Genomic DNA, 18,688 nt, shown 5'->3' on the forward strand with positions numbered 1-18,688 from the left:
TACTGATGCTGCGTTTAGCTTTTCAGAGCTGCGCAAAGCGGTCGCACCCTGGGCAAGTGTGGCATGTTGTGCTAAATGATAGTGTGCCCCGTGAGCACTCACTGAGGGGGGAGGTGTTGAAACCGGCCACGGAGGTGGCCACGAAGAAGTCAGCGATCTGCCGGAGGGCCAGCAGCCCGGTGGGGTTGTTCCCTATCCGCTGCTGCTCCTGGATGAGACTCTCCAACTCCTCCTTGAAGGCCTGGAAGAGAAAGAGGAGAGAGGAAATAAAGTCAAAAAAGGATAGGAGGATAACACTGAGATGATGCAGTGTGTGGAAAAACTAGAACGTGAACCCTCAGATCCCTGAATAAGGACGGAATTAAGCCGTCGAGAACTTTACTTTGTGTTACAAGATTGAACACCTCAGTCAGGTATTATGCAGCTTAAACATGGACCATTTGGAAGAGAGAGCTTCAACTTTCTTTCACTGCAATGTCATCAAATGAATGAAAAGACAGCAAGAGATGATGGTGAGGCAGATTAGAGTCAAATGGAGAAAAGAGAGCAGGGGATTAGTGGTGACAGAGGGATGAAAGAGTAAAAAGATGTGGGAACATTGAGAGAGACAGGAAGAGAAGGACTAAAGAGGGAGATGTGTTAATCACAGATTAGACATTCTCCTTGGGTGTCAATCTGAATTGTCCTCAAAGGGCTTGAGGAAGCTGGATGAGGATAAGGTGGCTTCCCAACAAGCTGAGTCAAGATTGGCCGTCTGGCTCGCTCACAGCCTGCATTATGATTGGCTGTGTGTGTGTGTGTGTGTGTGTGTGTGTGTGTGTGTGGTCATGTACTGTGTGCTTTTAGGCTTTCACTTCCCTTCAAGGTAAATGTTACTCTTTACAAAACAGCTCCAAACTTAAAAAATTCAAACAGAAGTCACAAGACTTGGATGAAGGCATGCAAGGAGATAGGAGCAAAAAGTGTTGAACGTGATGATGCTAAAGCCTATTTGACTAAAGCAAACCTGTTATATTCAGGTGATGTGGATAAAGCCACAGTCAAAAACAGGCTGCAGAGTGTGACAGCAGATGAGGTAATGCTGTATGTATAGCTTATAATCTTAATAAGGTTGTTTACGCTCACCTTTCCCTGCTGGCTAATGTTATTAAAGCTGTGACCATTGTAGCGCTCACGCACAGTAATATATCTAGGAATAATGAACACTATGATGTGTATTGCCTGTTCACATCCTTTTGTTTTCAGGCTTGTGTGTAGTCAGTTGAGCAGGTCAGTTCCAAGATGAATAATTAGCAGAAACATTGCTCCTGTGATTAACTCATGGCTTCTGTACTTTGTGCACTTGTTCATATAATTCATAAAGATGACTTCCGACAGTCGGAAACTAGTATATATTGTTTCTGCTGGTCAGGCTGCTAACCCACTGGATTTGATCTAAAATCAACTTCAAGATCCGCATAGCGTGAGAGGGAAAATAGGCCACGGCACTTTCTCAATGCAATCACCTCTATTGCACGTCAACATCCAATATTAATGCCTTCATTTCATCTCAGCGCTTATGCAACAATCAACACATTTCCAATATAGCTGTGCACAGATGGCCTTTGGTTTTGTTCCTGTGTGTGTGTGTGTGTGTGTGTGGGGTTGTAAAAAGTGGAGCAGTGTCAGGACACATCGAGGCCCGGAGAACCGCTGATTCTGAACCCGAGCCAGACATTCTTTGGTTCCTGGTGGCGGGTTTGCTGGGGCAACCAGCCTGTTGTGGATGTCTGACAGTGGTGGGTCAGAGCTTTTTTGTTTTGAATCGCTGTTGTTGTTTTGGGCATTACTGTTTCAAAAGAATGTTGTGGCATCACATTGGCGCCGCAGTAATAAAGACAGTTTATTGGAGTCAGAGACCCCTAAACCTGATTCGACCAGAAAGGTCTTTGTGTGATGAACGAATCAGTTTGTACGGTGCTATCAGTACTCTTGAACCTGCGTTGACAAAATACTTTTCTCTCCTTCTCTCGTAGCTCTGTTCTGGTCTGGCTCTCCGTTATGTTCACCTGTCAGTCACCAACTATGTGTGGTGGACGTCTGCTGCCGGGCCGGTTGTGTACAGTGGACCATTGGAGCTTTTTGCCTGTCATCACTGAAAATGATGCACTGCACCAAAACTGTGAAGTTGTGGGTTGAAAAAACCCCAGTTAGCTAAAAAATAAACCTCCTCAGACAAACAAAACCTTTTAATTAACCTCCTATTTGACAAACTTTCAACACAACAGACAATGTTTTGTAACCTATCAAAAAACAGTTTAGCGTGAACACACGCACACACACACACACATTTGTGTGTGTTCCCAAGAAGATTATGACAGCAGGGATGTGATTCCCATCATATAAACAGATTAATTCTGGAGCCTAAAGTGGATCCTATCATTAATATTTTGGAACCCCCCCAACATCTGCAGCAAAAACAAAAACACTTTTGAGCTGCTGTGCCGTGACTGCTCAACTCAGGACACCCCCACTTCAACCCAAAGACAGGAAATCGAGTGAACCTTCACAACAACATTACATCACTGCAGTTACAGCTCATTTGCCTCTGAAGTGAAAACCCCGCACACACACACCTTGCTTGTTAAAAAAACCCCGACATGCAAGCAAGCAAGCCAGCAGGTATCGCCACTCACTGGAGCAAATAAATGTGATCCAATCAGACAAAGAAGGAAGGGTTTCCATGTGTGCTCCAAAATGGCAAAAGTTAATCTCTCAAAATGGACCTGCAGCGGCCTTGAGAGAATTAGGTTAGCGTGCAGATTGGAGCTCGTCCAGCACTTTGCCGTACGAGTCGGGAGAAAGTAGGGAAAATGTATGTCATATGTCGTTTATTGGTTCTTGCCGGTCTCCCAGACGCATGCCTCGCCGAAGGACATTACATCAGGGCAGATGCTTCCTGGAAAGGGAACTTCATCAGACTTTACTATTTGGTGGCCGGTGAACAAAAATACATTTTCAAATGCATATTTTAGATTGTGTGGGTCACCGTCTCCAAGGGACAATATAATCTTTTCTTCGAACTACAACAGGAAGTTTCGAGTCCTCCAAGAGCTTGAATCATATAATCTACAGATAGGTTTCCTTTTGTCCCGGTCACTTATTGTTGCAGGTGCAGGTGGCACTTTAACTGTCGTACGTCCTCTTGTGGGAAAGGAAGACGGTTATGACTGTTGGAGCAACGCTGATCTGGCACGTCTGTGCTTGAGCACCAATCAAAGAAGTGATGGCTTCAGCATTACCTCACGCACACACACACACTTGTGTGACTCACTTTAATTATTACCATTGCAACAATCGGGTTCTTCAAGTTCACACAGCATGAAAAGGCTTGAAAACAACACACACAAGTAGCCTGTATCAGACAGAGAGTAAACTACGTTTTATCAGCTGAATATCAAAGGTCCGATTTGGTTTACTTATACTAGGGAACACGATGTTGTGGGACCACACCTGGAAGAACACCGTGACTGCATTCGTTCAGGTCCCTTGGTGACGTTATCCAAGCTCAGATTGCGTTAACTGGCTGAATAAACCAGTAAATACGTAAAAGAGGCATCTCACCAGATTAAGAATAAAGACTTGCTGTGAGAAGATTCATGTATTGATAGATTAAAAATAAATTAAAACACACACCCATTATCCTTGCACTTTACTGACACACTTGCTCACCAGGTGAGGCCTGTAATTCCAGCTACAACCCCCCCCCCCCCCCCCCTTCCAGTTATGTCAGCACAATGCTGTTCTTTCAAGCTGCCAACGTGACACTGTTACAAAGTAGAAGAGTGCCTGCCAGCAAGCTTGCTAAAGCTATTGATTTCCCCCCATCCAAGCTCAGCGTGTGTCAGGGAAATTTGTTGCCCAACTCCAGCTGCAGCGGCTCCGTACTCTGCATAAACGCTCTGCAATGTATCTCACATGTTTGCCCAGTGCAGCCACATACAAGCGCAAGACAGCATGTTTTCTGATCACGAGTTCAGGATATTGACCGGGGTTAAGCACCATTTTTGCAGCAGTGCTGTTTTTCCACAAATTTAGAATTCGTGAAACACTCATTCACTGCGTGGAACTTACTTGAATCACTTTAATACATCGCGGAACATGAAGCATTCCATTATCCGAACCGCTTATCCTCTTTAGCGCTGGAGCCCATCCCAGCTGTCAATGGGCGAAGGCAGGGTACACCCTGGACAAGTCGCCAGTTCACCATGGGGCAGACATAGAGACAGACAACCATTCACGCTCACATCTATGGGCATTTAGAGTCCAATTAACCTGAGCTGCATGTCTTTGGACTGTGGGAGGAAGCCGGAGAACCCGGAGAGAGCCCACGCTGACATGAGGAGAACATGCAAACTCCACACAGAAGGACCTGCCAGACCAGTATCCGAACCCCAGACCCCAGACCCTCCTGCTGTGAGGCGTCAGTGGTAGCCACTACGCCATCGTGCAACATGAAGCAAACAAGGAAACCATTTAACGTGGATCGGTCACTTCATTGTCGATACCCGTTCCGCTTAATTAACCATCACAGTGTGAAATATAGTTTTACCGTCGATGGTTAGCCGCCAATATTCTGTAAAATCTCCACTCATGACATCGGCATGTATGTCTTTCTAGTCATTGATCTCTGATGATGTTACATTGTGAACATCGCTCTCAGCCAAAGGTCCCATTCAGTTACATCCTGATCCTGAAACTATTTTTGACGGTGGCAAAAAAACAACAGAACAATGAAGGGGGTCTGTATCTGCCAATACCGATCATCAATGAGTGGCAATTAGTATCGGTGGCGGAAAGAAAACGTGATCAGAGATCTCTAAAAATCTAATTTGCTACCTTTTTCCTTTTCTTGCTGAGTACATCGCTGCCACTCAACCACCGCTAAGCAGACCGAGGGCTTGTGCCTTAATTCATTTCCGCATTTCTTTTTAGTTTGAATGAAGTTGGTTTCACGCCGCCTTAAAAAGGGGCTTAATGTCTAGACGGAGGTTTGGCCAAATACGGGGTTGTATATTTTCAATCACAAGGATCTGCACCTTTCTAGGTAGGAATAGCTTCACGCATCAGTTTTAGCAAGATAACAATCTTAACATTTATTCCTATTTATTGACTAAAACATTACAAAAATGTTGATTTCAGTTGCCAGAGATGGAAAGCTTACACACTAAGCACCCAAGAGAGTCATTTGACTTTTGGCCTATCCTTTTGAGGTTGCATACGAGCTGGAGTGGACGTAGTAACATTTTAGTACGTTGCCCTCTAATCCCGAGGGCACTGCTGCACTGCTGGAGCTTTTGCTAAGTTCAGCACCCAAGAGATGTAAAGAAAGCCCAGAGTGAAACACAGCCGCGGAGACGTGGCTCTGAGGGGAGCGGAGGAGGTTTTAAATAGGAGTCTTGGAAGTGAGTTCAACCACTAGTGTATTATGAAATGAGACCTTCAGGGAAGACATAACAGAGGGCGTGACATTTGCCTCACACGGGTACTTGGCCAACCTGCCAGAGCACCGTAAATCATCCACTTGCACCAGGAAGTCATTTCTGTACCGCAAGACGGGGGGACACGAGTGGGGAGGAAAACCTAATGGCAGGGGGAAAAGTGAGATGAGCGGATATGCAGAAAATAGAAGCAGCATGTGGAAGGAAGCATAACTCAAATTAAATTTCATCTGATTTGATTTCAAGCCTCTGGAGGATTTTGACCTTTTGACTTCTTGTCACGCCAACCTTCCCATCACAGGGAGGAGAAGAAGCTCAACCATAGCATTGAACACAAACAAATGAATATCATGATTTAACAACCATGACATCATGAGACTTGTACACACAGCCAAAATCTGTTTCCAAGCTCTCGAAATGCAATGGAAAATCCCCCCCAGTGTGCCTCACGAGCCACCTCCAGCCAAATTGTAATCCTTACATGTCATACAAAACACTCTACCAAAAGCTTGAACAATCTCTCACCTCCTTTCCTCTCTTCCTTCCTCGTATGATTTAAAATAACCAAATAAATCCAAACTAAAGTAGATTGTCTCACAAATTAACCAGACGTTTTATGTCATTATCATGCATCCAAAGCTTTCAGGTGGTGAGCAATATGTGTGCCTGTGTCACTTTTCATGTGTTTTAATTTACACATGCATGCATTACCTGCCCCTCCCTCCCTTTCACGCACCCCCATGTGTCTCACTTTGCCTCCCTCTGCATGTTGTTGCTGCATACAGGCAAAACATAAGTGTCCAAACAGTCTGGTAGTACACAAAGGGACTGAATGGGTTCAAGGTTCAGCTGTAGCCAAAGGTAAACAACTGCTGCTGCATGAATGAGGCAAGTGGATAAAGTCCTCCCAGTTGATTCAGTCCCGCCTGGTCTATATTGGTCCGACTTTAAACACAACCTGCCATTCCAGCGCTGCAGACATGTAATCTGCAGCCACCGCTAGTCCCATAACACTGGAATCAAAACAAACAGACAGAGAGAGAGAGAGAAAGAGAAAAAGAGAGGGAGAGAGAGTGCTGCCATGTGTGGATACCCGGCCGGTGACGTTGTTATTGTAGCTGAATATGAGAGAGAAATTGCTATGAGAGAGGGCACACGTGTACACGGCCAGCTGGGGACACACACTTGTTGTTGTTGAACATGAGTAAACCAGCACTGAGGCCAACTGTCCTGATGCAAGAGCTGAAAACCCCTCTGCAGCCAACAGCGAAGCACCTGTCACTGCTGACTGAGAGCCGAGTGGGGTGCTACGAGGACGGTGCCAGGGAGCAGGTTCCCCTTATCAACAGGCTTTCTTCATCAGCACCTGCTAGTTGTGCGCCGTTTCAATCGAACACTGCACCACGTCAAAGTGTAGCACTTGAACACACCGCAGAGAATAAAGCCAAAAGGTCAGCTGCTGGTCGGCACCCGCCACTAGTTTTCTGAACCTGCCTGAGGGTTTGACAGAGGCATGACATATGTGTATGTGTTTGTCATACAAAGGGCGGACACGTCTGATAGATCACCGTGGTCGGCAGTATTTTGCTTGGCCTCGCGCTGGTGTTGTCAGGCTGTGGTCAGACAGCTCTCTCTCGCCGTTCATTTCACATGATGAATCTTGGCTGATAAGGACGGACTGGGGCCGGCTGCGGGAGACACACCGCAAAACACACCGGTGATGGTCGGCCACAGACAAGCTCGACTGACTAGTTCGAGCAGGGCCCTTCCCCTTCCCACCCACGACTGCACTTGTGGTACTCAGTCACGAACACCGAAACAGGCGTACACAAAGTGTCAAGTGGAAACCTGCATCAGCGGTGCCCTTCCGGACATCTGGCACAAAACACGGCGGGCCAAGAAAACCACACTGGGCATGTGCAGAATGCGGATCACATTTGAAGCTTAAAAAGAAACGGGGCAAGCCACGGCGGCCACTCGCGACCCAATATCACAAGTACAGATGCACACTTCCAGGCCTGAAGAACTCTGCTTGGGAGGAATATTCATTCATAACATTCATCGCCTGTGCAACGTTTAACCTTATCTTCGATATCGAACTTTAACTTCACCATCTGTCCCCGCTGACTGGACTAGCCTTGAGTCAATAGCGCAGAGTAAATATTCTTAACACCCTGTGGGCTGAACTGAACTCGTAAAATCTTCCCTCAAGGTGAAGCAACTGTTCAAAGAGCTCGAACCAAACGCCAAGAAGACTGAGCTCGACTTTGCTCGTGTGTAAATGGACACAGCATGTTTGACTATTGCTGTCAGCGTTAGGTGCCGAGTTCCTCAGGGATACAAATACCCTCAGGCTTAAATCTTAAAGTTGATCTTCAAACCATAGCAGATATGTCATGATAGTAAGTGTGATCAAGTGTTGCTTTGGCGAATGGTTTATTCAGCCTTTATATAATCAACTTCTTTGCACTGAATTGTGATCTTTGCGGCTTACTGCCATCTGCAAAACCTTCGATCAAAGATACAGCCTCGTACTTCCCACTGTACCTCCAGCGCTCCAGTTTGGCTACTTGAGCAACAGTAATTCTCAGGAATCTAGACCTCCAGGGAAAGAAAAATTAAACAACAGTATGATGTGTTGGCTGGAGTATGCTCTGTGCTCACAGAGTTGTTTACCTCAGCAAAACCTGACCCAACATGAGAGCGGCTGGACTGGGCTCGCTCCCACAGTAAGCCTGAGCGAGGGCGCGGCAGCTGGTGGTTATAACAGGGTTGTAAGCAGGCTGCTGATGGCTTTGATTCTGTGGTCGGTGTCGCAACATCAACAAAAGCACATGTGATGCTGTAACATCTTTAGAAATCCCTTGATTGGGGAATAATAACTGACGGAAGAGAAAATGGGAACTGATGACCCATAATAGTAATCAGTGAGGCGAACAATTTTCTTTGCTGGCAGCCAGTTCTCTATTTGGTATTCAGACTCACTGGTTTCAAACTGAACCACCCTGTTCGGTCTATTCTCTGTAAAAAAAAAATAGACTAACATTCAAAGAGTTTTACTCCTTCCATTATATTTCTGTATTCCTACATGGAGGAACAGACCAACACATTTCTCATTCTCACGTTCACAGATAGAGGGGATTTAAAGTTGCCAGTGTACCTCAAGTGTCCGGACTTATCTATCTTTCAGGACTCTCGACGCGACGTATCGGTATCATTTACGTAACACGGGTATGTGCATTGAGTTACTTCAAGGATAAACAATAGCATCAGCTGATACCATTCTACCTTCTTTTTCAACCATTTTTGCATCTTCCCATCTCTCCATTGTCGATGTCCCTCTAGTGAGAAATTGCATGAATTTCCCCCATTTTTTAAATTGCAGTTAAGGGACTTACGGGGCTCTGTAAGATCTGCGTGACACGTTTCTTCTGATCCAGGACATTGAAGTCCTGCCGCAGGTCAGGTGACATGTTCCTGGCCCTGATGTACTCCGGATCGTTGACGTTGACCCGGTCAAAGTAGCGCTCCTTAGTCCCTCCACTCGGTGGGGGAGGGGTGGTCACCACCTCCTGATGGCTGTCCGCGCTCATGCCTGCTTCACCTGTCTCGCTCGCTCTATGGCCGCCGCTCTGACGCTCACCTGAGAGGAACAGAACACAAATCATGTCATTTGAAATTAGTTGTATGCAATTCACTTTTGTCATGTTCACCATATGCACATAAAAAAGGGAGTTAAGGGAAGTGAACAGAATGCACCGGGACGCAAACTAAAGCCCTGATGACAATGTGGTAGGCAAATTATTAGGATGCAAACCAGATATGCTTGGAAAATGCAAAACTGGAAGATGGACACCGTTGAAAAAAACTTTCATAATGTCTATTATCATCACTGTAATTTGTTTGCTGCTTTACTTCCACCAACAAACATACCACACAAACAACAAAGGCTTCACTGACGAACACACTACTTAGTGTGTTTTATGTCACACACTACTCATGTTTTATATCACACACTACTCATGTTTTATATCACACACTACTCATGTTTTATATCACAATCCCATCTAGTGGAAAAACAACATGTCAGGACCAGATGACAGAGTCACAGCTCATGGCGGCCATGTGCTTAGCGTCGTATCACAGCAGCACGGAGGCGTTAGTCGGGTCCCTCGGCTGAGACGGCGTCCCACAAAAGCGCACGAGGAGCACATGAGCAGTGTTTGATCATCCAGACCTCGACTGGCGAGGTGCTTTATTCCCATCGTTCATTCTCAGGTCAGCTGGCATGACAACAAGCATTTGGCAGGATACAGGAATTGTGACAGTAGAAGCGACAAGAGCGACCCTACGTCCTTCGGGACCCGGCCAATAAAAAACAATGGAAATACATTTGAAAATATGGCAATGCATGTTTTGTTTGAGAAAGAGTAGAAACTCTGTGATGCAACGCACAGTTTAGAGGAAGACAAACTGGGAAACTTCTGATTCAAACTTCTGATCCTTCACATGTTGGTTTTGGGATCAAGAGATCACGTGCACACCATGCAGGGTGAAATACAACGCTGAATTCACCGGAAGAGACAGGGATATGATATACAACTGCATTTTCCAGGATGGCTTGCAACAAGGCCGCCGTAGCAGTAGCAAAGGATAAGCCATGTATTAGGGAGAGGTGGGACTTATGGGAGCCCGAGCAGATGGTGTCTTGCTTGAAGGGGGTCGGGGCGGGAGAGAGAGAAGTTTAAGGGATTCACACTGCTTTCCCAGTGGTCATCTGACAGCAGGAGGATCAACATTGTGTGGTTCCTCCACCAGGAGTGACTCTTTCTCCCTTTTTAACCTTTGCTCTGAACTGCGTCTGACGGGAAACAGAGGGGTTGAGGTGATTTGTTCTGCTCATGCCGCCGAGCTACTCACTCAGGTCAAATGCCACTTAAAAAAGATGGTTGAGATTAGTGGAGTGACACACGTACTTAATGTATAGAGAGAGTCATACCCAGACCAAACAAACAAGGAGTTTAAGAAAGTCCTCGTGGATCAACATGTAACATGTTTAAGTGTTTAGTTATGTTATCTCATCACGACCTCGCGCCGTCTCTTGTTGGATGAAACCCACCGTGTCAACTTTACGTTTTCATTATTGCAACCGTACCAATGCAAACATGCAGGAAAGCTTACAACAACATTCAGCACATGCTTTCCACAGGATTATTAATGGCCTCAAGCGCCCACTATTCTGACCCTGATTTACCAGCGCTGCTTCCTCTCCTCTCGGACACGGAGAAGTCCAGTGTCCGATGCTTCGCTCAAAGACACTTGAGTGGGAGCTCCATGTGTTTCCACCTCAATGTTTTCCCCATTTCAACTGGTTTCCCTGTCACATCCCCCCTATGCCGATGAGCTCTGTGTTTTGGAGACGACATCCAGTTACACATTTAAGTAAAAGTAAGAAGTTAACGTCATGAATGTAACAATATTGTGTAGATATATTCATGTTTTCTGCAAAACAGAGAATCCATAGGAGCACAGGAGGCCTCTCGAGAGGCTCACGACCTGATCCCGCTGCGAAAGCTGTGATTTATCTATGGAAGTGAATAAAAGCCGCTCCAAAAATCCTCTTGAATTGAAGGCAGCTGTGCGGGGAAGAGTTATGCAACCAGATATTGAATTCATCCTCCTGCTCGCCCGCACGATTCTGCTTTCTGAGAGCACAACACAAGCTGGGATGAAACCGTAAAATGACGGCTTGGTGAAGAAGAAAGACCTGAGGAATGAGTCGCCGTTAAGCCAAGAAGTCATCAACAAACCCCTCTGCAGTTTTTACAGTCTCCGTCTCAGCTTTGAAGCTACTTCTCGCACTCGTTCAAAGTGTCCAAAAGTGTCCAATTTCACGTCTGAAATATGCAGAATGAGTGGAATTCTGTGCGGCCGACTGCAACAGCTGTAGCCTCATCCAAAATAAAGTAACCCCCCCTCCCTCCAAGCTCCAAGCTCCAAACCCGGCCTCCCCCCAGCATTTACTCACACACAAACACCAGTACACTCTGTCACAAGACACACTACAGCAGTCCTCAGCATGAGCTTCCTCCCTCCCTCCCTCCCTCCGCCTCTCTCAATAGATCATTGTCCCCGTCCCGAATCCTCTCGGTCTGGTCACATCCAGAGAGATCGACGGTTGGGAGAGTTTGGGAGGGTGAGAGTGGCGGCGGCGGCGGTGCGAGTGTGCACAATTAATCTGAGTGAGAATGAAATGTGATCCGTCGCATTACAGCACAAATGTTTATCCTTCAAATCTCACGCTTCACGGCAGATGTTCTCTTGATGATTGGGTTGGAACACTTATCCAATGAGACACATTGACGTTTTCACAACAATGCCAGAAGTTCAGATCGAGTTCAGTGACCGGTTGGAAATTTGAGCCACGATTACCCTTTTAAAGATATGACACTGTGTGACAGCGCCGTATTGCAATTGATTTAAGCTCCATTAATAAGTGGCGGATACAGACGAGGCTGGCTGAGTTTATTAAAGGGCGCTAGACTGTGACCGCTGCCCGAGGCAAGGTGACGGCAACCTCTCACCCCGTGACCTTTCGTGCTGGTCATGGGCGAAAGAGAGAGAACGTCATCAAACACTCCTCTCGGTTTTCAACACTGGACTGCAAAAAACAATAAATGACATGGGATGTGTAGATTAAAGTATATTCTACTGGGGGTTACCGTAAAGTGGCGGCTTTAAATGTGTGTTGTATAAAGTACGTATGTTTCAAAAACAGTCCAAAACCACATTCAGTTTATATGACAAAGAAAAGTGTCTGAAACCAGCAAAGTTTCACTAAAAAAAAGGTACTATTATTAAAAACAAATATGTATTCATCAAACAAATAACCGATTGCTCAACTACTTGTTGCAGCTCATACAGCAACTCATGACTCGGAGAAGTCATGTTCACGCACGACTGCATTCACATCCAATTAAAAAAAAGGCACATTTATATTTGATCAAGTTTGATCCTTCCTTCATCTCTATCACGGGAGCTAACTGCACATCAGTAGCAGAAACTCTCCCATAATGCCTCAGTAGTCCTCTGACATTCGGAGCTGGAGCAGAGCCAGACGACACACAACTCTCCATCTTCATCTGATGACAACATCTAATCTGGAAACCTGCGTCTAACCCGGGTATCTGCTGCTGCATCTCTCTGCCTCGTCCTGTCTCTCTGGTTTCCTTCTTTTAAAATGGATGTTCTGTTCTCGAAAGGGCGTGCAAAATCAGTAAAAAAAAAGAAGTAACTGAAAACAAAGTCACAACAATGCAGGCCGTCATACTATGCCCACCAAACCAGCGCACACACGCCTCTTATCTTTATCTTGCCTGGGGGAAGCTTCACAGCCTGGTTGCTGGAGTCTCCACCACTAAAAATAGACAAACAGCCCTTTGGGTTCAGTAACAACCCCAACGACAAACACAATACCAGGAAAGACGTTGGCTAATTATATCCACACACACTGTAAATGAGCACATCGGCAGGCATGAACCAATGTGCACACAAATCATTGGCACTTTAAAACCTGTGAAAGGTACACACACACACAACCAAACCACTTTTTGTTTAAACAGGCTGTGAAACTAGAGGACGGTGTGTGTGTGTGTGTGTGTGTGTGTATATCTGTGTGTATAGCCAAATGCTCAGCAGCTTACAGATCCTCCAGCCGCTTTACAATGAGGAAGAGTAAACTCTTCTTCTGAGCGTGCCGGCGTGGAAACCGTCGCCGCTCCTGTCAGCCGCTGCAACGCATGTCAGCGGCTGGTTGTAGTTTCAGCTGTGGGTTTCTTGTGCAACTTCATTGTGCCGATCGCAACGCAAACGCGCAAGAAAAAAAACACACTTCTTTTGATTGCGTTCGTACGGGCTTTCCCTCGTACGGCGAGAAACCTCTGCTGAAGGCTGCTTCTTGTGGAGACGTAGCAAGTGTGTCTTCCTTCACGTGCCGCCTCTGTTCTACACATGAGAGAACAGCCACAGATAATCCTCTCTGGTGCTCATGCTCACTGCACTGTGACTGTTTATAGGGTGTGTGCCTGCGTGGGTGCGCGCACGCACGTGTGTGTGTGTGTGTGTGTGTGTGTGTGTGTCCCGAGCAGCCATACAAACATGGAATTCCCCTAAAACTACAAATTAGTTTTAGGGATGGGAGTTTGAGTCACGCGTTGGCAGCATGTGGGAACACAACACACAAAGGCAGATTTGGGGGTCTTCAAAGGAAGCAATGATTAGCCAAACAAAAAATTGAGGTGTAATGAAACAAGATACCAGTCCATAACCAAATAAACCAAGCCCAACCAACCTTGTATTTCCTGCTCGGTCAGTGAATGGGAAAGATCAGGCAGTAGTAGTAGTAAGCAGCTGGGGCAAAACACATGTCTCTATTTTCCTTTGCTGCTCACAGTCTGCGCTCAAATGCCAACACTGAGTCCCAGAGAGAAGCCGGGAAAAAGACGAGAGAGAGAGAGAGACACCGAGGGATATGAATGCCCGAAAGTGAGAGCCGGGCTGCGATCAGTCGCTCCACTTGTCCGAGCAGATCGTCCGTATAGATGCTCTTTGCTCCGAGCTGCCAGCAGATTCTCCCAGATTCCTGCGGGCTCCGCTCCTCGGTGTTCCTCACAGAGAGACGCCGCAACAGCTGTGAGTGTGTATGAGAGAGGATATGCGAGTGTGTGTGTGTGTGTGTGTGTGCCCTCTGCGAATGAGGGTGTGTGTTTGTGTGGAAAAGAAGCTAAAGGGACCACGTGACGCAGGCTTAATCCTCCACCCACTGGCTAGAAACACACACACACACACACTCTCTCTCTCTCTCTCAGGCAAACACACACACACACAGGCTGCTCGACCAATCAGAGCTCAGGCTCACACTAATCGCACCATCTCCTCCTCCTCCTCCTCCTCCTTCTCTTCGCTCGCCTGCTCTCTCTCTATTTCACTCCCTCTCTCCGTCTCGTCATCTTTTTTCTTTTTTTTCCTGCGATCCATTCACTTTCTTGTGTCTCTCCCACATTCCACAATCCTCCTCCTCTCCCTTCATGTCCTTCATTCACACTCCCGGCCGCCTCCCCACACCTCAGGCGACCGTGCTAAAAAGGTCAGTGTTCATGAGTCCGGCCGGCAGCACGCGACCCGCCGCAGCCAAAACGCTGCGGCCTTGATAGCCGCTTCGCCTCAGAATCAGTGCTATCTGGATCTGTGGCGGAATCAAACACAAAACTAGTTTCAGACAATGTCACAGTTTACTGATCCGAGGTCAGAGGTCAGCTGTGATTTAGTGTCTTGCCCAAAGCAAAGTTCTGTTATAGTCCTCACCAAAGCTGCTACGACTGACAAACTTACAGTTCATGTTGCTTTCCTACAGTACATTCCTAAATAATGGTGGGATGCATAAACGTGTAAAGGGAGTTTGACTTTAAAATGATTCAAACTATCACTAAAGCTGCGCTGGAGCAGGTTACGGGATTTCGATGTGTTGCTATGTTGATTTTTCTAAACTTACGTCGAGGAACCGAAAGCCCGACATGCCTCATCTTATCCTGAAAATGATCCAGCCAACGCAGCACGCCGGGTACGAAGACGAAATCCTAAACTGAACACAAAAATCCTGCGTTGTTTTGTGAAATCTGAACGCATTTCCTCCTGATATCAGTTCAAACCAGCGTCCACAGCTGTGCGAGTTCGAAGTCCACGCCGTAACACAAGGCGGGGAGAGGCGCGTGCTGGTGCGTCACTGCAGTACACGCGAGTTCAGGCCAGAACTGAAAACAACACAAATGTACTTCATGAGGACCCAGTATGTGACAACGTCGCATGCTGGATGATAGTTGTTGTTTAGGTATGCGTGGTATGTCTCTAAGCTACGTGTCTAGCTTGACAGGAGGTAGTTAAAGCTGCAGAGGTGAACCTGTAACACAGTGCAACCACGTGCACTTAATGGAGCACAAGTCACAGCTGGCAGTCACTATAGTTTTCATGATTTGGACAAACTCTACACTAACTTGAACACTAATACAGTGTTTACAGAGTCACGCACACGCACACGCACACGCACCTACAAGTCTAAGTAGCATCGAATGGTCATTCAGGAAACAAGTGGAGGGTTTGCTCAGGGGTTCAGCTGCTTCGTACCAACAAACCAGAGCTGTCATCCTGCAGTTCCCGCATACTGCGTCCTCTCTTGGGCATCACTTATGCTGCTCGTGACATGAGGCTGACAGAAAATACTATTCATTTCAGGTCGACAATCCACTGCGGCATCGTCTTTCAGAAAACGTTCTTTTAGTGCAAAGAATGTGCGATGCAGAGTCTGCAGGTCTTCGGTCCGAACAAACGCTGACGGATGAGATCTCACTGATTCGTTTCTGGGTGTGAGCAGTCAAATCTGCAGCATTACTCACTGACCTGCATGAACAGCTGCATCGTCGTGTGTATCCTCGTCTGTCAGCACATGTTATGTGAGTAACACGTAACAAGATGCAGGCGCTTAATGCTTGCAGAGAGTTGAGCAATACTTAACTGTTTTTTTGGCAAAATGAAGAATAAAATGTGAATAGCTTGACGATTTTCTCATGTGTGGTAAAAACAAATCTACTTTCATTGATTAAATATTGATACGGCGCAATCCCTTCAATGTCTTTTTCAGTATTGCTCTGAGTCTGCAGTGTTCTCCTCTGCAGTGCAGCGTGTATGCCAAGTACAGACTGGTATAGAAAGGAGACGAATCAAACACCACCACCCTCCCCTCCCCTGGATGTTGGTGCACCACTCAGCACTTTATGCCCAACTCCACGCACACACTCCCCAGTTGTCAGTGCCAGGCCTGACTCAAGCGCTCACACACACACACACACACACACACACACACACACACACACACACACACACACACACACACACACACACACACACACACACACACACACACCTGAACAATCCCCCTTCCAAACAGATTCTAGCAGAAGTCATTGGATGGAGACATAACACTGTACTGTGGTACTGTGGATTGTTTAACACACATCCCAACCTAGAAATCTAGATATAGCCATAACTTTCAGATGTTAAAAAAAAAACCTGAGCTGTTAGACAAACTTGACTGCATCTTTGTTTTCCCTGAACCGTGAGAACAAAAGAGCTAGAGCAAACCAAGCCCATCCCAGGACAGTGTGCTAGCAGCTATGTCCCACTGCTCGATAACAGCAGGCTGGTCTCTTAAGGAGAGCTAATCATGACCCTGTGGACACACAAATTACTGTTATTGCTTTAGGTTGACTCATGTGACACATTAGAGGCAAAAACTTGGATGAAACCCAGGCGGTCCCAAAAAAAAAAAAAGGTCCTCTGTCGTCTCCACGCAACTGTAATGAAGTCTGATGATTAAGGAGTTTGTTGCACACCGCGGTGCTCTTAAGTAATCCAATATTTCTGTTGAAGTCCTCCCCTCCTTGACCTCCACGATAAGCTGTGGACAAAAACACAACAGAGGGGAAGACTTGACTCCTGGTCCAACGGCACGCCGGTATCCATTTACTGCCGAAAAGCCCTGCTATCAGCGGCCTGTCGGCGTTTCCCACCAAACGGCGAGCAGTAACAGGAGAGGAGCGAGGGGGCACGTTCACCGACGCTAACTGTTCAGGAATGTGCAAACACTTGAGCTCATTATCGGGCTCGCTGAGCTTTTTCACAAGAACAGGGAAAACACAGCGGTGAGAGCCCTCGGTGGGGAATTGACAGATGTGGTTATGCTTAAGAAAATAAAAGTCATTCAGTGAATGGGTGTGAAGCAACCCCGCTGACTTAAGAAGATTTTTTTGTATTTTTTTTCCCCCGATTGCTTTTACTTCAAAAAAGGCCTTTCGGCCCACATGACAAGGAGGTGAACCTGATTCCCAGAGGACGGTATAGAGCCACATGACGTCCTCCAAAATAACTCTCGGTAAAAGCTCTGGTCCGATCATGACGAGAAACTTGACCCGCAGTCAAGAAGCAGGAGATTCAAGTCTACAGAGCAGACTGAGACGTTTCGATCTTTAAAAACCATTTTACCGGGCAATTACCACTGGGGACGTGCCGCTTCTGGTACTGGTGAGGCGGCTTCAGGAAGTCCAGTTTGAGTTATACTGTAAATCCATTTATTTGAAGGCTTACCACATGTCAAAACACCGCAGCTGTTTATAATACTGCAAGAAACTATTTAGCAACTCTGCAGAGTTATGGCGTTGACGTTCATTCATCCTGCGGCTTGAAGATCGCAGGGTTAACGTTACAACGACCCTGTTCACGTTACAAAATAATCTGAATGTGCACTTGCACGTATCGGAGCGGCCGATGCAATCGTTGGCAGATGGCGGCGACACAGTGGTCTCAGTGAAAAGAGAGACCAGCCCCGTCTCGTACGTTTATACATCATATCACATATATATATATATATATATATATATATATATATATATATATATATTCACAAATGAGGTGATGCAAAACGACAAAGGGCTTGCTCGCTATGTTTGGTAGCAAATGTTATTATGCTGTAGGATGGGTTAGATATACTGTAAGTAAGCTGGAGAAAAAATAAACTACTATTTGGTTCTGCTAGGCTGACGTGTTTCACATTCAAAACTTTTGAAAAGGTGGCGCGTTTGCAGCTTTTATAACCATAAAAAAACAGCTACGTAATCAAACAGAATGAAGTCAATATCGTGGGTGAACCCGATACGGCTACGTGCAATATTGGGGCCTCTTCATTTCTCGGAAACACTGCATTTTGTTGGTTGCAGTGCCGATGCTGGTCTGAACACGACTTGAGCTCATGCATCAGCTGTGTTCATGAAGTCAGAGCGTCGCGGTGCTGCAGTGGAGCAAGCTTAGTTTCTTCCCTAACTTTTTTTTTTTTTTAAACCTGTAGGGCTGACAAAATGGCCAGTATTGCATCACCTGCTATGTACACACAGACACAGACACAGAGACACAGACACAGACACAGACACACACACACACACACACACACACACACACACACACAGGAAAACCTGTAAAAGTGTCACTCCTCTGTTTATCCGGCTCTTAACAGCCTGTCTAGTTTTACGCTTCTATGGGAGTGATCCTAAGAAGCCTCTAATCCATGTCCGAGGGGTAAAGAGGCATTTAGAGAGCAGCTAATG

General features: G+C 46.3%; 1 protein-coding gene across 8 annotated transcripts in view; it reads right to left on the reverse strand.

Moving 5' to 3' along the window:
* Positions 1-18,688, reverse strand: part of add3a (adducin 3 (gamma) a) — an 83,972-nt gene that overhangs the window by 20,988 nt on the left and 44,296 nt on the right. For 4 of the 8 annotated variants that reach the window (XM_068592299.1, XM_068592298.1, XM_068592303.1 and 1 more), the window contains exons 2-3: positions 8,879-9,123; positions 103-241 (exon numbers count right to left, since the gene is read on the reverse strand). In XM_068592299.1, coding sequence (XP_068448400.1) covers positions 103-241; positions 8,879-9,123 — 384 coding nt within the window. Of the gene's footprint in view, positions 1-102; positions 242-8,878; positions 9,124-10,734; positions 10,758-11,247; positions 11,359-13,183; positions 13,425-13,830; positions 14,237-18,688 lie in introns of those variants that run through there. The other 4 variants (XM_068592301.1, XM_068592304.1, XM_068592305.1 and 1 more) reach the window with 4 other exon arrangements.

This window comes from Clinocottus analis, unplaced genomic scaffold (genome assembly GCF_023055335.1).
Source record: "Clinocottus analis isolate CAN_PGR_092001 unplaced genomic scaffold, fCliAna1.0.p SCAF_27, whole genome shotgun sequence".
NCBI classification, from domain to species: domain Eukaryota; kingdom Metazoa; phylum Chordata; class Actinopteri; order Perciformes; family Cottidae; genus Clinocottus; species Clinocottus analis.